Source organism: Bos indicus, chromosome 5 (assembly GCF_029378745.1).
Source record: "Bos indicus isolate NIAB-ARS_2022 breed Sahiwal x Tharparkar chromosome 5, NIAB-ARS_B.indTharparkar_mat_pri_1.0, whole genome shotgun sequence".
In the NCBI taxonomy this organism is placed as follows: domain Eukaryota; kingdom Metazoa; phylum Chordata; class Mammalia; order Artiodactyla; family Bovidae; genus Bos; species Bos indicus.
The window spans coordinates 115,446,637-115,468,143 of NC_091764.1; the positions used below are offsets into that span (position 1 = coordinate 115,446,637).

Genomic DNA, 21,507 nt, shown 5'->3' on the forward strand with positions numbered 1-21,507 from the left:
CGGGCGGGGACGGCGCTGAGTCCCCAGCAACTGTCACTGACCTGCCCGCCACCCACCAGTGCCCCCCTGGGCGGCCCTGTCTGCTTTCCCACCCGGTTCTTGCCCTCTGGAAGGTGGTCATCATCTGCCCTCTCGATCTGCCCTTGGCTGTGGACTCTCTGAAGCTTTCTGGGGGGACCCTGTGTGACCAGCTGCCCCTAACGCCACCCCAGGCAGCTCCTCGGCTGAGACCCTCCAGGCCCTGGGGGTCCACCCTCCTTGATGGATCATCAACAGATGTGAGCGCAGCTGCCCCCTGGGGACATGGTGGAACATGAAAACAAATTTCAGGACAGGGAAGAGTTGATGTGACACTCCTTTATTAAAACCTAAGGACATCTTTATAAAAACTACTGTATATAAAGACAAAAGCAGTGCAACAGCGGTCCGTGAAAAACACATTATTGTTATTACATTATATTATTATTATTAGGAATATTGTTGGTTTTTGGTTTTCCCGGTTATCAGCTCTCAGAGAGACCCCATGCCTGCGCATGTGAAACGGGGGCTTACAGGAGAGAGACACGTCTGTCTGTGCCCTTGTCCAGCTGGGGGCAAGGGGGTCCCGCCTGGTCAGGGGCACTGGGCCCCTCACCCTCGCAGTCCTCTCTTAGTTACTGCCCATCACCTAGACTCTGACTGGCTAGCTGACCGTGACATAGCCCACTAGCTTTAACCCAGAAGATGGGGAAGAGGCAGGAAGGAACCAAGGTGAGAACCCGAGGTGAGGCTCCAAGAAGAGACTCTCTCAGGGTCACCAGTTTGGGTCCAGTTGCAGCCACGCCGGATGCCCGAAGAGGCCACGGCATCTGCAACTTTTGGTCACGCGCGTGGTGACCCTCTTGGGGGTTCACTGGCTTCGATGGGATCCTGCACATTTCAGAGAGCACTTCACAGGGCAATTCACAGGGCAGCTCACTGCACCAACCCAGGGGCAGCTGTTCACAGCGCCGTCTATAGAAATGGTGTCCCCTGGAGGCAGGCACTGCAGCAGCCCTGACTTTCAGTCCGTCAAGGGCACATGGTCAGGGCTTTGATGGGAAGATAGGAGTTTTAGGTGCAGTGTAACTGACAGTCAAAGCCGCTGACTCACCAAGCATCTATCTAGCACCAACTATCTGGCAGCGTCTTGGACTGGAGGCTTGGGGGCAGGGGGAACAATGTCACCTCCAAGGTCACTTATTCTCCCTGTGGATTTGAGCATTCCTAACCATCAGGCACAGCAAGTCATTTCACAGGAGGTCCCGGCCTCTCCCTCGGACACAGCGGGTTCCCCCGCCTTCTCCATCTGCAGCAGGAACTGTTCCCAGAGGGGCGCTGGGTAAATTTTTGTTGAACAGATGAATGAACGCACGTACGAGCAAAATGGATTTTCTAGACTCTTCTGTCTCACCTGACTGCTCAACTCAACTTTTGAGTGTTCAGGCCACGGGCCCCAGAGCTGCATACGATCACTTAAATACCATCTGCCCCTGCATTTATGCCCTCAGGAGTTGCTGGGGAGCTTGGAGTCGGTCACACGGTCACACGGTGTGAAGTGTGGGTTTTCCAGAGGGGACAGGATATCACCCCAGCCTGGTGGTGAGTTCTGGGGCTGCAGATGGCAGTGACCAGAGTGTCATCCAGTCACTGGGTGGGCGGCTGCCCCGCTGACCTTTCAGAAGGCCATTGAGAACAGGCAGAGGCTATCTGAGGCTCACTGATGAGTGGTAAGATAAGAATCCCCCAAAGTTGCTGCAGAGAGGGGGGCCAACCCAGACGTCTGTGTAATGACATGGCTGCCCCTCAACACTGACAAGCAACACCGCCAGCATCTCTGCTTGAGGCTGTCAGGTCAACTGGGGTCACTGCCGAATCTGCAAATTCACCTCTCAGGACCACCTAGGCCAAGACTCCTCCTACTGGTGGGGGCCAATCAGCCAAACTGAAGAAATGAAAATAAACCAATAAACAATTTTTAAAAGCCTGAGACTCTGGGAAGCTTGTCTTCTTTCATGGCATGACCTCTAGTAGACACACTAAATGGGGTGTCAGAGGAGCCAGGAGACAGGGCTTGAGCAGGGATTGTGGTCTGCAGAGATAGCCAAGTGGTGGGACCCCAGCCTGGTGTGGGCAGGGGACTGGGCATCTGCTGGGTACATGGGAGATGGTGCCAGGTCCAGCCACACCCATAATCTCGGTGGAATGGCCTCAAGGGAGCCAGAAAGCTTCTCTTAAGAAGACTGCCAATCCCACGCCTGGTCATGTTTTCCCTGATTCCCCCAAGTCCTTTCCAGCCTGGGGGCTGAACTCGCCTGAAGGTGTTGGATGAAGAAAGGAAATGCCACCACTCCAGGAACACTAGCCGCCTACCTGCTATTTCGCTATAAAGCGTCAGAGAGATGGGCTCTACCTGCAGATTCATGTGTGTTCACGTGTGTGCGTGCACACGCGTGTGTGTATGTGTTTTCAGTTAAGGACTGTTTCCTATGGGTCCCGGTCAGCATCAGATGTCGGGCGGGCATCTGGCGGTCCCGGGCCCTCCTGTATAGCAGGCTGCTCCTTGAGCTGCAGGGGGATCTCCGAGGTTCAGGCGAGGGCAGAGAGACCCATGGCTGCTACCAAGTACTGGTTCTGTGTAGAGATTCCAAAACGCACAATCACACTAAACACAGACGAGAAGGAAAGCATAAAACTGCTTGTGATAACACACGGTTCCCAGTGGGAAAAAGTCCTTACGAATACAAGGGGTTAAGGACAGATTCCTCAGCGGATATATTGCCATCTTCTTTCTCTTCTTTTTTGTTTTTCTTTCCATAGTATTATTATTGTTGTTGTTGTTATTTTTGCAAAGTACGTGGTAATAGCCAGAAGCTCACAGTAAAAAGTAAAAGTAGGCAGCTTGAAAAAACAGGTTTGGGAGTCACTAAAAAACACTAAGTCTGTAAATCTCTACTTGAACCTGTTGCTACCCTGAGCATCTTCTTCTCAGGGGCGCTCTACTCACTGGCACGTCTATCTGCCATGGTAGGATGGGACAGGTTTTTGCCAGGGTGGCCCATCCCCCGGGGGCTTTGAAGACCTGTGGACACCAGGAGGGACTGAACGGCATGCCTGCCTTTCAAATGGGCATTCACACCACCCACACGGCCCCCACCCCTCAATCACTCCAGCCACGGCCCCCACCCCACACACTGGACAGGCGAACCTCAGAGAGGTGAGGCGACTTGCCCAAGACCGCCAAGTGGGGACGGGGCAGGGCTCTGGGTCCCCACGCTCTGCCCCTGCATCCCAGGCTGCCCCGCTGCTTTGCTGTCTGTGATGGCTGCCGAGCTACATGGTGAGGGGCCCCCTGCTTACAGCAGAGCGTTCTGATCCCTTACCGGCTGCGACCGTGAGCACCCAAGGGGTCATCAGTCCCTCCTGGAGAGACCTCTGTGGGGCCGGGAGCAGCATCCTGCAAGTTCTCAAGCTGAGTAGCACAAACCAGGGGGCTGCAGCCCTTGCTGGCCTCTGTGACAGTGACCCTGGGCCTGGTGTTTGTGGCAGGGAGGCAGGGCCACCAGCTCCCTCTTGGCAGAGGAAGTGTCTCCATGTGAACAGCTGCATGAGCTCCACCTGGAACCTCAGGAAGCTGGAGATGCAAGCCCCTTAAACACCTGGTCCAACCCCTTCCTTTTAGAGATGGGGCAACAGACAGTAGAGGAGGCACAGGACTTCCTGAGGCCACCCTGATCTCCCTACAGAGCTGATGTCAGTCTGGGCCCCTGCCCAACCCCCTCCCCCCGGCTGCGATTTCTCTGACTCCCAGGGTTCTGTGCATGGGATGCAGGTGTGGACTGATCCAGCTGTGCCGAATGGCTGCTGAGCAACCCTCCATGGCAACAGCTGCTCCACTTGGACAAGTCCCCGGGGCAGGTCCGGGGATGACTCAGCATCCAGGGTGAAGGAAGCAGCGCTGATCCCTAAGCAAGAGCCAGGCAGAGGTTCTCCAGCTTGGCCTCCGCCAACTGTGGCCCTGGGTTCTGGCAGCACTGTCTGGAGGAGATGAGACTCAAGCCATAGGTCGGGGTCTTCCTCAGCTTGCCCTTGTGACCTTGGGCAAGTCACTTGATCCATCTGAGTCTCAGTATCCTAGTCCATGAAATGGGAAGAGTCCCTTCTCTATGGGGTTGATGAGCCAGGCTGGATGCAGAATGCTGATGCCCTTGAAATGTCCTTCTGCTTTATCAGAGGGTGGGTGTTACATCTGTCCCGCTTCAGGTGTCTCAATGAACCACAGTGTCTGGGCTCTCACTTGCCTCTCTTCCCATCTTTCTTCTGCATCCGTGCCAGCCTGACTTTCTCTTGGTTCCTTGAGATCATCAAGCCGGTTGCTGCCTCGGGGTCTTTGCACTAGCTATTCCCTCTGCCTGGAAATCTCTTCCCTCTTCAATGTCCATGGCTGGCTCTTGCTGACCATTCAAGTCTGGGCTTAACTTGCTCAGAAAGGCCTTCCCCGACTAGCCAAACTTAACCCTCACGAACCCCGTTTTGACTGAATTCTTGGCTTAGGGCTCACTGCTGTTACTACCTTCCTATTCACTGCTTATTTCTCCCCTGTCCTCTCCCCCAGCTGACCAGTACCACGGGTCTGCCTGCTCTCTGCCACGTGTGATGGATGGAGGGTCTGTTGGAGACATTGGGTCTAGCTGAGTAAAGGTACTTGAGCAGAGGAGCAGGGACCCACCCACCTGGGTGCTGGGGGAGATTCTGGCATCACTAACACCAGCGGAATGAGGGTGTCTACACTGCCAGTTTGGCCTTCAGGGATTTATGTGATCATTTCCCAGATCATGCCCTTCCACGTGTGCGCCCTGGGGCAGTGGGGTGGATGGCGGTGGTGGTGAGCTCAGTGGACAGATATTATGAACACCCAGGTTTGCATGGAAGTCTCGCCTTAAGTGGGAAGGGCTTCTAGAACCTTCCCTTCTGGGTTTCCATAGTGCTCATCACTCTGTCCAGCAAAGATTTGTGTGTCTCTTTCTTCCCTCTGGGGGTAAGGAGGAGGCCTGTCTGACTCAGCTCCTTTCCAGATCACTGCCCAGCAAGCCTGATATACAGTAGGTGCTTAAACAGAATATGCTGTAAGAGGGTCCCGGGGCAGCAGTGGTGGAAAGCTTGGGACAATGGCCCATCCACTGAGGAGCCACTGGGGAGATGCTCCAGGGACTGTACTGTGGGTACCCTGGGCTGGGGAGCTTTGCCTTTGGGTTCTTAGACCTCTGAGGTCAAGCCGAGAACTGGTCTCCTCCCTGGGCTGGGGAGCTTTGCCTTTGGGTTCTTAGACCTCTGAGGTCAAGCTGAGAACTGGTCTCCTCCTGGCTGTGAGACCCAGGCCATTTCTGCAGGGAGTTCATCCTACTCACTTCCCAAGTGATGAGAGTGGGTGTGTGTGAAGACAGTCTACTGCCTGCCCCGTAGATGGCCTGAGATGTGTCTCTCATTATCACTGTCATTACGGGAAAAAAATTCCATAAGAATGCATCCCCACTGGCATTTCCACATCCCAAGCACCCCTGGAGGCACAGTGGGGCTGTACCCCATGCTTGCCAACTCCATCTGGCTCACAGCTGCCAGCAAGAGCTGGCCGGGACCCCCACCACAAGCGGACCCAGGCCCATCAGAGAACTTGGGGGACCCCAATAAAACCAATCAAACAAAAAGACACCCCTAATCATACACACGCACACACACTCACGCACACTCACATTCAAAATTCTGACATGGATAGGCCCACGGGCCACGACTGGAGGGAGCAGGGGCAAGGGAGCCATGGACAGGATGCACAGGCCTGAATCCTTCTGCTTCACTTGGCCTGAGCAGCCGTGTCGGTCATCCTGAGTCCACAGTGGTGCCACCTCTCAGAAGCCACCAGCCCAAAGTGGGACTATTGCTCGCAGACGGATGGCTCAGAAGCCCCTTCCTGCACCCTGGCCCGCCACCACTGTTTGCTTCTAGTCTTAGAAGTCCAAGGAAGGGGGTTTGGGCACAGGTAGCATTTTCTCCTCCAGCACCGCCACAGCCGTCTTGGCTCTCCCTGGCGTCTTGAAGTTGTTCTTCTCAGAGGCTGAGCCGGGTGCTTTGGGTCTCACCTCCCCCATCCTGAGGCACGGCAAAAGGGTTTTCTAGGAAAGCAGAAGGGAACAAAGTATCACATGGTGTCTCCTCCATGGGGACATTTCTGTCTGGCCTCAGTGACAGGAAACCTCAGTACAGGTTTTCCTCTGTACACATGCCATCTTTGTCTCCTAGACACAGAATTGTTTGACTTTAAGGCTGGAAGCAAGAATAGCAGGTCTGCCATCACTATGGTTCCATACAGCACTACTGCCTCTGACTGAGTGAAGTCACTCAGTTGTGTCCAACTCTTTGTGACCCCATGGACGGTAGCCTGCCAGGCTCCTCCATCCATGGGATTTTCCTGGCAAGGATGCTGGAGTAGGTTGCAATTTCCTTCTCCAGGGCATCTTCCCCATCCAGTAATTGAACCCGGGTCTCCTGCACTGCAGGCAGACTCTTTACCATCTGAGTCACCAGGAAAGCCTCTGGCCCAAGCAATAAGATAAGAAAAAAGCATAAAGAGTCAGGAATGAAACAGAAAAACCCTAATTACCATTATTGGCAGATCATGTACATAGAAAACCCAAGAGAATCAACAAGCTAATTATTAGAACACAGGGTGCAGATATAAAGATACAACTTTCAATCTGTAAGACATCAGATCAACTTACAAAAACCAACAGCGTTTTTCTGCCTCAGTGACTACCAGGGTTATTATAATGTCTTGGCTTAAGACAGTCTCAGTTAATACTTATAATTTTCAATACTGTTCCCCTTTTATCCTCAAAAGTACTCTACTTTGGATATTAAACCATATGGTCACCCTTGTTATAACAAATAGAAGATATTAAGAACAGATGTTGATGACATCCATAATAAAAATAAAAGAAAATATTATGAATCTTGGAGTCACACCACTGAATATGACCATTATCATAAAAACCATGGAGAGGAAACCAGAACAATGCTGGCACCTGGATGGGTCAACAGATCATTGGGAGAAGATCAGGAGAGTAAACATCAGCCCATGATTGGCAGAGTTGAGTTGCCATTCTCCTTTCTCTCCTGGAGGTCACCTCCAAATAAGGATAACGAGGAAAAGAAACACAAACTCCATCTGCAGCAGACACAGTAAACCCCCGGTCCTATATCCATTTATAGGAGCAATGACCCAGTCACAAATATTCAGCTTCCCATATTCCCTTGCAGACAAGGGTGGCCACGTGACCCACTCTGGCCAATGCCGTGTAAGCTGAAGTCTCCTGGGAAGGGAACGTGGATCCAGAGAAAGAGCACGAGAATGGCAGACCTTCACTGCTGCGGGAGGAGCGGGAAGGGAGCAGGAGGAAACCTGGCTCTGGTGACAGCCCCAGAACGTCTGCCTTCACACCACGGTAGCCGGGCTTCTGCTACATGTATCTGATTGGACTGCAAGGAGGTCAAAACCGTCATTCCTAAAGGAAATCAACCCTGAATATCCATTGGAAGGACTGACACTGAAGCTGAAGCTCAATTACTTTGGCCACTTAATGTGAAGAGCTGTCTCACTGGAAAAGACCCCAATGCTGGGGAAGGCTGAGAGCAGGTGGAGAAGAGGGCGACAGAGGATGAGATGGTTAGACAGCATCATCAACTCAATAGACATGAGTTTGAGCAAAATCCGGGAGATACTGAAGGACAGGGAAGCCCGGCAAGCTGCAGTTCATGGGGTCACAAAGTGTCGGATATGACTTAGCAACTGAACAACAGATAAATCATTTTCAATCAAGCTCTAGTGTGTGTTTCAGGGTCAAGGGTGTGGAGTTGATGGAAGGGCTCTGACTGAGCCAGTAAAGCCCATGTTTCCAGAGTGAGTGATGCTCTGAAGGGCAGAGCCAACACCCCAGTATGCATTACTGGGCTCTGGGCAAGAAGGTCTGTGGAGTTGTCTTTTCTATGTCACAAAACTGAGCCAGGTCCCCCAATCACCTGCTTTATCTTTCTCCCTAGACTTATCTCAATCCAGCACACCAAATATTTTACTTACTGGCCTAGCTTATCATTTGTCTCTCCCAACTAGATAATAAACTACATGAAGGTCATGGCATTGGTGTATTGTGTTCATTTTTGTTTTGCCAGGGTCCGGAACAGTAACTGGCACACTTTGTTGAATGAATGAGTGAATAAAGAATTTAAGGCCCAGATGAATCAGATTTTAAATATAAAGTCAGCAGAAAAACATTTAAAACACATTTTTTAAATTGTAGCTCTCATGAGCCCTTCTTGCATAAATTAATAGAGGATACTCATAGGATTTCACATGCTAGCAAGATAATGCTCAAAATCCTTCAAGCTAGGCTTTGATAATATGTGAACCAAGATGTACAAGTTGTGTTTAGAAAAGGCAGAGGAACCAAAGATCAAATTACCAACATCCATTGGGTCATAGAAAAAGCAAGGGAATTCCAGAAAACCATCTACTTCTACTTCATTGTCTACGCCAAAGCCTTTGACTATGTGGATCACAACAATCTGTGGAAAATTCTTAAAAATATGGGAATACCAGACCACCTTACTTGCCTCCTGAGAAACCTGTATGCAGGTCAAGAAGCAACAGTTAGAACTGAACATGGAACAACAGACTGGTTCAAAATTGGAAAGGGAGTACGTTAAGGCTGTGTATTGTTACTCTGCTTATGTAACTTCGATGCAGAGTACATCATGCGAAATGCCATGCTGGATGGAGCTCAAACTGGAATCAAGATTGCTAGGAGAAATATCATTAACCTCAAATATGCAGATGACACCACCCTAATGACAGAAAATAAAGAGAAACTAAAGAGGCTCTTGATAAAGGTGAAAGAAGGGAGTGAAAAAGCTGGCTTAAAACTCAACATTCAAAAAATTAAGATCATGGCATCCTGTCCCATCACTTCATGGCAAATAGATGGGGAAACAATGGAAACAGTGACAGACTTTATTTTCTTGGGCTTCAAAAGCATTGTGGATGGTGACAGCAGCCACAGAATTAAAAGACGCTTGCTTCTTGCAGGAAAAGCTATGACCAACCTAGACAGCATGTTAAAAAGCAGAGACATCACTTTGCTGACAAAGGTCCATATAGTCAAAGCTTTGGTTTTTCCAGGGGTCACGTAAGGACGTGAGAAACAAAGTGAAGTTGCTCAGTCGTGTCCGACTCTTTTTGACCCCATGGACTGTAACCTACCAGGCTCCTCTGTCCATGGGATTTTCCAGGTAAGAATACTGGAGTGGGTTGCCATTTCCTTCTCCAAGGGATCTTCCCGACCCAGGGATCAAACCCGGGTCTCCCACATTGCAGGTAGATTCTTTACCGTCTGAGCCATCAGAGAAGCCTGATGTGAGAGTGGACCATAAAGAAGGCTGAGCACTGAAGAATCAATGCTTTTGAACTGTGGTGTTGGAGAAGACTCTTGAGAGTCCCTTGGACTGCAAGGAGATCAAATCAGTCAATCCTAAAGGGAATCAGCACCGAATATTCATTGGAAGGACTGATGCTGAAACTGAAGCTCCAATACTTTGGCCACCAGATGTGAAGAGCCCCTGATGCTGGGAAAGACTGAGGGTAGGAGGAGAAGGGAGCGACAGAGCATGAGATGGTTGGATGGTATCACCAACTTGATTGACATGAGTTTGAGCAAGCTCCAAGAGATAACGAAGGACAGGGAAGTCTTGCGTGATGCTGTGCATGGGGTTGAAAAGAGCTGGACATGACTGAGCGACTGAAGAGTAACTCTGGCAAGTGGAGTAACTCTGGCAACAGTACTGGCAAGGACAGTCTGTTTAACTGTAGGACCATGTCTGAAACTAATGTACTGTGACTGTAATAAAAAAAGAACAAAAGAGATAACAGAAAACTGATATAAACTATAGGAGGGAGGTGGAGGTCAGAGGAGGGAGGTAATATATGTAAACTGTCTTCTGTGTTTATAGCTAGAAGTCCAGAAAATCGTTTCGAGATGGAAATAATATTAGAGGTACAAAGGCAAATGGAAAAACTAATATAGTCAGCTAAAATCACTTGATGGAAGAGGGAGAAGGAGAGGGGAAAGTAGAAATATTCTGATTTGGGCATCACTCATAGTAGGGAGAAAATAAACATTGTCTAAAGAAACAGAGGATTAAAGGTGTCATATGACAGTATAATTATGAAGATAACTATGGGATGAAAAACACAGCCTTCCAAATTGTCAGAAGACATATACACAAAAAATAAAACAAAGAAAACAGAGAGCATATGGTGAAAACTGACAACCCCCACAAAAGCTATAAAAGCAGAAAGCATACCATAAACTATGATGCCAGAACTAAGGCTAAATGTAGCTGCCATATTAGTAAATGTTAATGAGCCATACACACTTGCTAAGAAAAAAAGACTGAGACTGGATTACAAACAAAAGTCACTAGGGGTAGAATGATTCGGAAAGGTTTCCTGTAGTAGGATGGGTAGATGACGGAAAAGTTTTAGAGACGGATGGTTGTGAAGGTTGTACAATGAATGCACTCAATGCCTGTGAAAAGCACAGTGGTTAAAACGGTAAATTTTGTTATGTGCTTTGCCGTAATTACACAAGAAAACATGGGCAGAAACAAAACAAATGCAAACCAACAACGAGTCCCCGAGCATCGTAGGTCCCTCTCGCTCTCTCACGTCCACCACCAGCCCACCAGTAAAGCCTGCAGGTGTGGCCATCAACCCCGCCCTTCCTGCCTCCTGCATCGATCCTGCTGTGGCCTCCTCACTAGCCCAGCCCTTCTGTCTTTTCTCCATACAGCAGCCAGAGGGGTCCAGTGAAAATCCACGGTATGTCGGGCCATGTCACTCCTCCGCTCAAAACTCTCACTGGCTCCCATCTCACTCAGAGTAGAAGCCAAAGACTGTCCATGCTGTCCTCTCTGGTCGCACCCCTCATCTTCCCTCTTCTGTTCACTCTGCTGCAGTCTCGATGGCTCATTCTACGTGTCAGCCTGACTGTGCCGTGGGGGTCGTTGCTGTTGTTCAGTTGCTCAGTTGGGTCTGACTCCTTGGGACCCCATGGACGGCAACAAGTCAGGCTTCCCTATCCTTCCCCATCTCCCAGAGCTTGCTCAAATTCATGTCCATCGAGTTGGTGATGCCATCCAACCGTCTCATCCTCTGTCGTCCCCTTCTCCTCCTGCCCTCAATCTTTACCAGCATCAGGGTCTTTTCCAATGAGTTGGCTCTTTTCATCAGGTGGCCAAAGTATTGGAGCTTCAGTTTCAGAATCAGTCCTTCCAGTGAATTTTCAGGGTTCATTTTCTTTAGGATTGACTGGCTTGAACTCCTTGCTGTCCACCGGACTCTGAAGAGTCTTCTCCAGCCACAGTTCGAAAGTATCAGTTCTTCAGTGCTCAGCCTTCTTTATGGTCCAACTCTCACATCCATATATGACTACTGGAAAAACCATAGCTTTGACTAGGCCATCCCATCACTTCATGGCAAATAGATGGGGAAACAGTGGGAACAGTGGCTGACTTTATTTTTGGGGGGGCTCCAAAATCACTGCAGATGGTGATTGCAGCCATGAAATTAAAAGATGCTTACTCCTTGGAAGGAAAGTTATGACCAACCTAGACAGCATATTAAAAAGCAGAGACATTACTTTGTCAACAAAGTTCCATCTTGTCAAGGCTATGGTTTTTCCAGTGGTCACATATGGATGTGAGAGTTGGACTATATAGAAAGCTGAGCGCCAAAGAACTGATGCTTTTGAACTGTGCTGTTGGAGAAGACTCTTGAGAGTCCCTTGGACTGCAAGGAGATCCAACCAGTCCATCCTAAAGGAGATCAGTCTTGGGTGTTCATTGGAAGGACTGATGTTGAAGCTGAAACTCCAATACTTTGGCCACCTGATGTGAAGAGCTGACTCATTGGAAAAGACCCTGGATGCTGGGAAAGATTGAGGGCAGGAGAAGAAGGGGACGGCAGAGGATGAGATGGTTGGATGGCATCACCAACTCAATGGACATGAGTTTGGGTAAACTCCGGGAGTTGGTGATGGACAGGGATGCCTGGCGTGCTGTGGTTCATGGGGTCGCCAAGAGTCAGACACAACTGAGTGACTGAATTGAACTGAACTGACTGGGCCATGGGGGTGGTGCCCAGATATTTGATCAAACACGGTTCTGTGTGTGTCTGTGAAGGTGTTTCTGGATGAACTTCCCCTTTGAATCCGTAGACTGAGTCAAGTGGATCACCCTCCCCAAGGCAGATAAGCCTCTTCCAATCCACTGAAGGTCAAGGAACAGCCAGGGGAAGGGAGGGTTCCCTTTCTGCCTGCCCATTTTTGAGCTGGTCATCAGTCTTTTCCTGCCATCAGACTTGGGACTGGCATTTGCACCACTGGCTTTTGTGGTTCTCAGGCCTTGCAGACTCGGACCACACCAGGCCATCAGCTCTGCTGGGTCTCCAGCTTGCCACCTACAGATCTTAGAACTTCTGCATCTCCAAATCTGCAGAAGCCAATGCCTTAGAGTAAATCTCTTTATATATATCTCTGTGTAGATCTTATACATTCTATCTATATTATAGAGATATCTATTTATATAGAGATATCTATCTATATCTAGATTTATATATAGAAACCTACATCTGCATCTTCACTCTATCTATATCTATCCTGTTCATTGCGTTTCTCCAAGAACTTGGACCAATTTAGCACCTGCACCAGCACACTGCCATCTCTTCTCCCAGATAAACACATGGCTGTTGATGCTTTCAAACTGTGGTGTGGAAAAGACTCTTGAGAGTCCCTTGAACTGCAAGGAGATCAAATCAGTCAATCGTAAGGGAAATCAATCCTGAATATTCATTGGAAGGACTGTCGCTGAAGCTGAAGCTCCAGTACTCTGGCTACCTGATGCTAAGAACTGACTCACTGGAAAAGACCCTGATGCTGGGAAAGATGGCGAGCAAAAGGAGAAGGGGGCAGCAGAGGAGGAGAGGGCTGGACGGCATCACTGACTCCGTGGACATGAGTCTGAGTAAACTCTGGGACTTGATGATGGACGGGGAGGCCTGGTGTGCTGCAGTCCATGGGGTCACAAAGAGTCGGACGCAACTTAGTGACTGAACAACAATATTCCCTCATGTCCTTCAAGTCGCCCATTACTGAGAGCCTTCTGACCACCCCTTCAAAAGCTGGAGTCCACAATCAACTCTCTCCCTGCTCATGGGGTTTTTCTTCCTAGCACTTATCACCATCTGACACTCCGTGCATTTTACAGATGCATTTTACATCATCTTTAGGCTCCATATAAGTAGGACTTTTCAGTGCTTCTGACCCACTACCCTGCCCCCAGGACCGACAACAACACTTGGTACAGAGCAGGTACTCCATAAAGATGGAGGGGACGGACAAATAACAGAAGAAAGAGGGGCCTACCCGCTCAACTCTGTCCAACAAAGTCAGGAAACTCTGATGAGATGGGTGAATTTCCAAGAAAATAGAAATTACCCAAAGAATCTCAGAAGAGAGAATCTAAACAAACCAATTGCCAAGAAGAAAGAAACTGTCCAATCACAAAACCAAAGTTTATAATGAGAGGCATGCCAATGAAAGCCATAATGGGAAAGCGTTCCAGAGCACAGACCAGAGGAAACGTCCACATTCCTCCACTCAAGCAAGTCCCGCAAAGGTCGGAAAGGTTGAGAGAGCACCATGTGTGTGCTGGTTTGCGGGGGCGGGAGCCTCTGCCTTCTGCGCTGGTGGGAAGGACATCAGTTCACCTCTGGAAGGCAGCTTGGCACATAGTAAAGTCACAGATGCACACGCCCTCTGACCCAGTAATCCCACTTAACCATCATCCAACAGACACACCCACAAGGGCAAAATTCTTCTAAGCTCATTTACTGCAGCACTGTGGGTACGAGTCGAAGATTAGGATCAAAGACTTGTCCATCATTCGGGAACTGGTTCAGAAACAAGGGCTTCCATGCAAGGGAGACCAAAGCAGGACAGTGGCATCTGGCAGCCCCTGCTGGTGGCATCTTCTGCCAGGCCTGGGCTGCGTGCTGGGGTACAGACCTGCCGGGCATGGGCCCAGCCCTCCAGGACTCAGAACCAGCGGGGAGCTGCACTGGGACCCCAGAACAAAAGCAACAGATCCAATCAAGTCAGCCCTGAGAGCCTGGGGGCGTGGCCTGGATGAGGGCGGGGACTCGGGAAAACTCATTGCGGGAAGTGGGCGAGGGCACTCCAGGAAAGGGAGCTGCCTTAGCAGAAGCCAAGCAGAGGGTCGCAGCGGGTGACATGGGATCTTCCAGGCGGCGTGAGTCTAGGATCAGCTCATGCGTGACCCCAAGTGCAGACAAGATCCTTCTTAATTCCAGGCAAGGCCAGTGTCAGGGCTGCTGTGATGGGGGATTTCTCCTGGACCGGGCACTGTCCCAGCACTTTCCAGCCTCATCTCACTTTGCTTTCCAAAAACCCTAGAAAATGGGACTTTTACTTCCTCCATTTACAGATGAGGAAACCGAGGCAAAGGGAGGTATTGTGATTTGCCCAGAGTCGCAAAGTTACTGGGGAGACAAGAGGAGCACCTGGCAATTTGAATAACAATGAACACTTCCAAAAGGCTGAGATCAGATCAGATCAGATCAGTCCCTCAGTCGGGTCTGACTCTTTGCGACCCCATGAATTGCAGCACGCCAGGCTTCCCTGTCCATCACCAACTCCCAGAGCTCACTCAAACTCACGTCCATTGAGTCAGTGATGCCATCCAGCCATCTCATTCTCTGTCGTCCCCTTCTTCTCTTGCCCCCAATCCCTCCCAGCATGAGTCTTTTCCAATGAGTCAACTCTTCACATGATGTAGCCAAAGTACTGGAGTTTCAGCTTTAGCATCATTCCCTCCAAAGAAATCCCAGGGCTAATCTCCTTCAGAATGGACTGGTTGGATCTCCTTGCAGTCCAAGGGACTCTTAAGAGTCTTCTCCAACACCACAGTTCAAAAGCATCAATTCTTCGGCGCTCAGCCTTCTTCACAGTCCAACTCTCACATCCATATATGACCACAGGAAAAACCATAGCCTTAACTAGACGGACCTTTGTTGGCAAAGTAATGTCTCTGCTTTTCAATATGCTATCTAGGTTGGTCATAACTTTCCTTCCAAGGAGTAAGCGTCAGAATGACTCTTCTCCTTCTTCTCCAGTGGACCACATTCTGTCAATGACCACATTGACAGAATGTGGTCCACTGGAGAAGGGAATGGCAAGCCACTTCAGTATTCTTGCCTTGAGAACCCCATGAACAGTATGAAAAGGCAAAATGATAGGATACTTAAAGAGAAACTCCCCAGGTCAGTAGGTGCCCAATATGCTACTGGAGATCAGTGGAGAAATAACTCCAGAAAGAATGAAGGGATGTAGCCAAAGCAAAAACAATACCCAGCTGTGGATGTGACTGGTGATAGAAGCAAGGTCTGATGCTGTAAAGAGCAATATTGCATAGGAACCTGGAATGTCAGGTCCATGAATCAAGGCAAATTGGAAGTGGTCAAACAAGAGATGGCAAGAGTGAATGTCAACATTCTAGGAATCAGCGAACTGAAATGGACTGGAATGGGGGAATTTAACTCAGATGACCATTATATCTACTACTGCGGGCAGGAATCGCTCAGAAGAAATGGAGTGGCCATCATGGTCAACAAAAGAGTCCGAAATGCAGTACTTGGATGCAATTTCAAAAAGGACAGAATGATCTCTGTTCGTTTCCAAGGCAAACCATTCAATATCACAGTAATCCAAGTCTATGCCCCAACCAGTAATGCTGAAGAAGCTGAAGTTGAATGGTTCTATGAAGACCTACAAGACCTTTTAGAACTAACACCCAAAAAAGATGTCCTTTTCCTTATAGGGGACTGGAATGCAAAAGTAGGAAGTCAAGAAACACCTGGAGTAACAGGCAAATTTGGCCTTGGAATACGGAATGAAGCAGGGCAAAGACTAATAGAGTTTTGCCAAGAAAATGCATTGGTCATAACAAACACCCTCTTCCAACAACACAAGAGAAGACTCCACATGGACATCACCAGATGGTCAACACCAAAATCAGATTGATTATATCCTTTGCAGCCAAAGATGGAGAAGCTCTATACAGTCAGCAAAAACAAGACCAGGAGCTGACTGTGGCTCAGACCGTGAACTCCTTATTGCCAAATTCAGACTTAAATTGAAGAAAGTAGGGAAAACCACTAGACCATTCAGGTATGACCTAAATCAAATCCCGTATGATTATACAGAAGGTTAAGACTCGGTAATAATAATGGCTTCGGGTAAAAGCAGAGGAGTTAGACCAGCAACAGGACTAATTGCCAGGTGAGCTGCAGATAAAGCCCCTCAGCACTGATAAGAGCTCCCCCGGAGACCAGGAGCAAGGCACCGGGGACTGGAGTTTTCAGCTCAATTTCTAGAGCATTCTCACAGGAACTTTAGAGGTTACCATACTCACACTGTTACCACATCTCAAAGAAAAGAACAGTACAGGACCACTGCAGGGCTAAGAGGGCAGTCCCCCAACCCCACCCCAGCGCAGCGCTCTCAACAGCAAAGATGTGGTCATGGGGGGCTGCATGGAGGAGGTGTGCTCGTGGAATGATGATAGAAAACTACAGGGGGCCACCCTCCACGCCCCTGAAATAAAGGGCTAAGATGACAAAGACGTGAGGAGCTGGGGGAGAAGGAACTCTCACCCACGACCCGGGGAGGGCAAAGAGGTTCAGCCGCTTAGGGAAACTGACCGACCACACGTGCTGAGGCTGAACATACCCCTTGTCCCATGACGCTGCATGTCCCCCTGGGTAGGCACAGCTCAGGCCCCAAAAGAGGTCCCTGTCCTAATCCCCAGAAGCTGGGGATGTGGCTGTGTGATGGGAGACTGGTTACCCAAGAGGCCCAGGGTCATCCCGAGGGTCCTTGAAGAAGGGGGGTGCAGGAGGGTCAGAGTCAGAGGAGATGTGCGGATGGAAGCAGAGGTCACAGTGATGCCACCGGAGGAAGGGTCTATGAGCTGTGGACAGAGGCTGCCCCTGGGAACAGATTCTGCCTGGAGCCTCCAAGGGACAAGCTCTACGAACACCTGGACATCAGGAATTCATAAGGCTCCTTGGGAACCTCTGCCCGTCAGAACTACAGGAGGGTACATTTGTGCTGTTCTAAGCCACCGAGTGTATGGTCACTGTTTACAGCAGCCATCAGACACTCCTAAGCACCCAAGAGAACTGTGTCTACCTGTTCACCGGAGCGTGTGGCCATGGGTGTTCAGAGTGGCCTTATGGATAATCACCCCAAGGTGGAAACAACCCAAATGCCCTCAACAGGTGAAGGGATAAGCAGTGTGATATGCCCAGATAGTGGAGTACTATACAGCAGTGAAGAAGAACAGATTCTTGATATGAGCAACGTCATGGCGGAATTCATTTCATCGAAAAAAGTGTTGTGTGAGAGGTGCTGACCCTAGGGTCCACACCATCCAGTTCCAGCCCAGGGAGAGCCTACAATGGGGCAAAATGACTTAGGGGCTGAGTGTCAGAGAAGTGGTACTCAGGGATCGGGAGGAAGCCTTCTGCATGTTAGAACGTTCACCATCTCAGACTGAAGTTCACCAAACTGTACTGTTAAGATGGGCACTTCATGTACTTTAATTGGGAAAGAGTGAACAGCCTCCGGAAATGAATTTCTGGTCTCAGCTTGCACACCCCAATGATGGGGAGCTCACTACCTAGTAAGCAGAGCAGCTCTGCTGTGAAGGAAGGCTGCCTGGAAAGAGGTTCCTCCTCTGCTGACCCCACAACCCGCTTCTGGCCTGCTCCCCTGCTGCCAGCTTGGCCTCCCTCCAGTCCTGCAGACACAGCCAGGCTCCACGACCCCCAGAGCGATCAGGCTTCTCTGGGTCAGGGCTTCCTTTCATCCTTCCCTGCTTCCAGCGAGAGCTGTCAGGAGCAAGGCAGGCTGCAGGCCCCGGGGGTCCCTGCAGACCCTTGGCGAGTGTCCGTGTTCACTCCTACCACCAGCCAGCAGTCACCCGCCTCCGGGAGCTTCCATTTACTTTTCTGCCAAGTGAGGACTTTGCCAAGGTCACAGGAGGCAGAGTGTTAAAGCGCCTCGCACAGAGTGAGCGCTCAGTGCATGGCTGTCTTAAGTGGGGAGAAAAAGTATTTCAAAAGGGGGTTTAGAGACCCTCTAGGGCATTTTTATTTTGCCTTTAGCAAGACATCTTGTTGGTCCTCTAGACAGTGAAGATGGGCAGCTCTGGGTTACCGAGTCTCCCAGAAAAACGAGAGACCATCAAACTTGGGTCTTGTTTGTGGACAAATTAGAATGATTTGGGGTTTTCTAAGGCAATGCTTCATTTTTAAGCATCTAACGTGAAACCTCACTTCCTTCCCCAAAGGGAGAAGCCTGCTGTCATCCTGGGATCATAAGAGGCCTGGCGGATGGGGGTGGTCATGGCGTGTTCGGAGGAGCCCGCTGACTGTATCTCTGCATCAGGCACGGGGCATCTTAGGAGCAGTGGGCAGAGGGCGGGGTCTTAGGTCCTGGCATTTGAGGCTGGGTCCCCGCAGCCCTTCGGCCCGACCCTGCTCCTGCAGGATCGCGCCCCTGCAGGCCTCCTGCGTCCCTTCTGCCCCGGGACTGCTCCCCCCACATTTCCTTGCTGGCGTCCCTGGTCCCTCGCCCCCACTCCATCCTCGCCCCAGGTCACCTCCCGCCCCTCCACAGCGCGATTCCGTGACAGGCCCCTTGGCCAAATCCAAGCTGGGATTCAGCCCACATTCCCCACCCTGCCCCCCACCCCAAGCTCCTCCCTGACTTGTCTGCAGCATCACCCCATCCATGCTCACAGGCACCTCAGACTCCAGATGGCTTATCCCCGAACTCAGGCCTGCCCCTGGGTCCCCATCTCAGGAAATCCCACCAGCATCGCGCCAGTGGCTCAGGCCAGAGTCTGGGACACGGTCTTTGGAGCCCCTCATTTCCCCACCACCGCCTCCCCAATCCACAGCCGGTCCTGTGGGCTGTCTGCCCCCACCTCCTCTGCTCTGGCCACAGCCCAGCCTGTGAGCCAGTGCTGGTCTCTGCTGGACTCACTGCCAGGGGGAGCTTCTGAAAAGGCCCCTGACCCTCTCCTGGAGGGCTCCCTCCACCCCTGCATCAGGAGCCTCCTCCTGACCATGACCCTGCCCCTCAGACCCCCGTGTGTCTCCCACCCCTCCCCTCCTGTGCTCCCCTTCTCTCTGCACACTCCAGCACCCTGATTTTGCTTCTGATGCATGAATACACTGCATCTGTCTGCCTCAGTGCCTTTGCACAGGCCACTCCCAGTGCCTGGAACATCCCCTGATCCCACCTCAATCTCCTCCAGCCTCAGCAGCTCACTCCTTTCATCCTACGGGACTCAGCTGCCCAGAGAAGCAGAAGCCGGATCACGGAGGGCCATGGAGGCTGAGCCGAGGGCCTGTTCTTATCCCGCAGGTCACCGGTGCCTCAGAAAGGCTTATGGCCGAGGAGGGCTGCCCGCATGCCTCTGCAGACACAGGGCTGGAGGCCGCTTTGGCAGGGGGAGTAGAGGAGGGGTCCGTGGGGAGCAGTGCCTGGTTCCGGGGACATCATTGCTCACACCCCACACACACCCTCTTGCCCATCATTTCGCCCTCCTGCCTTGTAGCATTTTGCAGGAAGCTCGGGGTCTTTAAACCTCTGCATCCTAAAGGTGAATTTTTAATGCTGCTTTAGTAAATATTTGATGCCGTTGCTTTCCCGGGCGCTCTGCATTCCACATTAAATGCCACAAAGAGCTCCGGAAGCGGTCCTTTTCATCCGCAGCTCTGTCCGCAGCTCCCCTCTCCTCCCACCCCACAAAAGGAAAGCCTCTCTCCCTGGGCTTCCTGCTATGAATTTTTCAAAGCGCTTTCCACATCTGTTCTTGTCCCTGTCCATGTCTCTGTTAGCCAGGTAGAAGGTCGGGGAGGTTTTAAATTGAAAGGCACCATGGAAGCATTCTGTCCCTTCCCTCGACTGACACAGTGAGGACAGTAAGGCTCGGGGAGGGAAGGGGCTGCCCAAGGTTAAACAGCAGTCAGCAGTGTGCTGGGGGAACAAGCCACTCAGGGCTCGTCAGCCACCCTGACTCCCAGCCCAGGGCTCTGCTCCGGGCCCTGGGATCCCCAGCAGGACTCAGACTGTCCTTGCTCTTGCCCAGTCTAGTGGGCACAGAGGGGACAACAGACCACGTGGTCCTGCCTGTGATGGGAGCAGGGACAGAGGTCCTCCAGGGGCTGGAGGAGAGCGACCTGAGTAAGGTTTTGAGGGTTAAGTAGGAGCCCGTGGGGAGTTGGGAAGGGAAGCCACAGAGGCCAGGCTTGGGTGAGGGTCTCATGGGGTCTGAGACAGGGGTCTGATTCATTCCGTGTCCGTAGTGTGGCCCGGGGCTCAGGGTTTGGTCCACTCTTTTGTAAATCCCTGGGAGGTGAAGGTGCCTCCTGGGAGCGTTTGCACCTTATCCTAGGCTGTCCGTGGCTCCTGGCCCCGGGCCCTGGCGCCATTCACACCGCTGTGCTCCCGCAGGCTGGGTGCCGACCTGCCTTGTTTCTTTCTTCCTTCACCCCTAGCTGCCCTGGCCCCTCCTCCATGCCCCTTGCCCATGGCTCTTGGGTCAGGACCGAGGCGGCAGGAGGGGGCAGAGGGGGCAGAGATGAGTGTGCACACTACACACACATCTACACACACATGCACACCACGCCCAAACCACACCCCTGCGCTCTGCATGCACACATACCCCCACACACTATACGCTATGCATGTACACGGCACCCACACCCGCCTGGCAGCGGGGCCCTGGGCATGGGGGCACCACAGGGCTAAGCACCGGCTCTGTGTCAGGCTCCTAAAAGGCACCCCCTCTGTCCTCTTGGTGCCACTGTTTTCACCGACAAGCAAGCAGGCTTGGAGGAGTGAGTGATTTACCCAAGGTCACAGGCCCCACGGATCTTGTTGGCCGGACCCAAAGCCCTCACTCACGCACCTCGCTGAGCTGCATCCTGGGCCCAGAAAGAGTGGGTCTAGTTCACTCTGGAAGTGCACTTTCAGGGATTTTTTTCCCCAAACCCTGCCCGAGGTATATTCACCAAGGCTGAATACCTTGATCTTCCAGGCAAAGCAAGCGGAGGGGCAGGATCGATTTCCGGCCCAACACCGGCCAGTGTTCCCTGCAGGCAGGACTAAACCCGTTTCATCTTTCTACCCCCAGCACTCAGCACCGGCCACGACCTAGTGCCGACCTTGGATAAAGCGCTGGTTGAATAAATCTGGGAGTTCACGGTGCCTGCTGCAGGCTCTTTCAGAGAAG

At 51.2% G+C, this 21,507-nt stretch overlaps 1 protein-coding gene across 3 annotated transcripts in view; it reads right to left on the reverse strand.

Annotated features, from left to right (window-relative positions):
- Window positions 1–342: 342 nt before the first annotated feature.
- SHISAL1 (shisa like 1) overlaps window positions 343–21,507 on the reverse strand; it is an 81,384-nt gene continuing 60,219 nt past the window's right edge. For all 3 annotated transcript variants that reach the window (XM_019961944.2, XM_070790557.1, XM_070790556.1), the window contains exon 5: window positions 343–6,185. In XM_019961944.2, the coding sequence (XP_019817503.2) occupies window position 6,185 (1 nt within the window). In that variant the 3' untranslated portion in view covers window positions 343–6,184. The remainder of the gene's footprint in view (window positions 6,186–21,507) is intronic.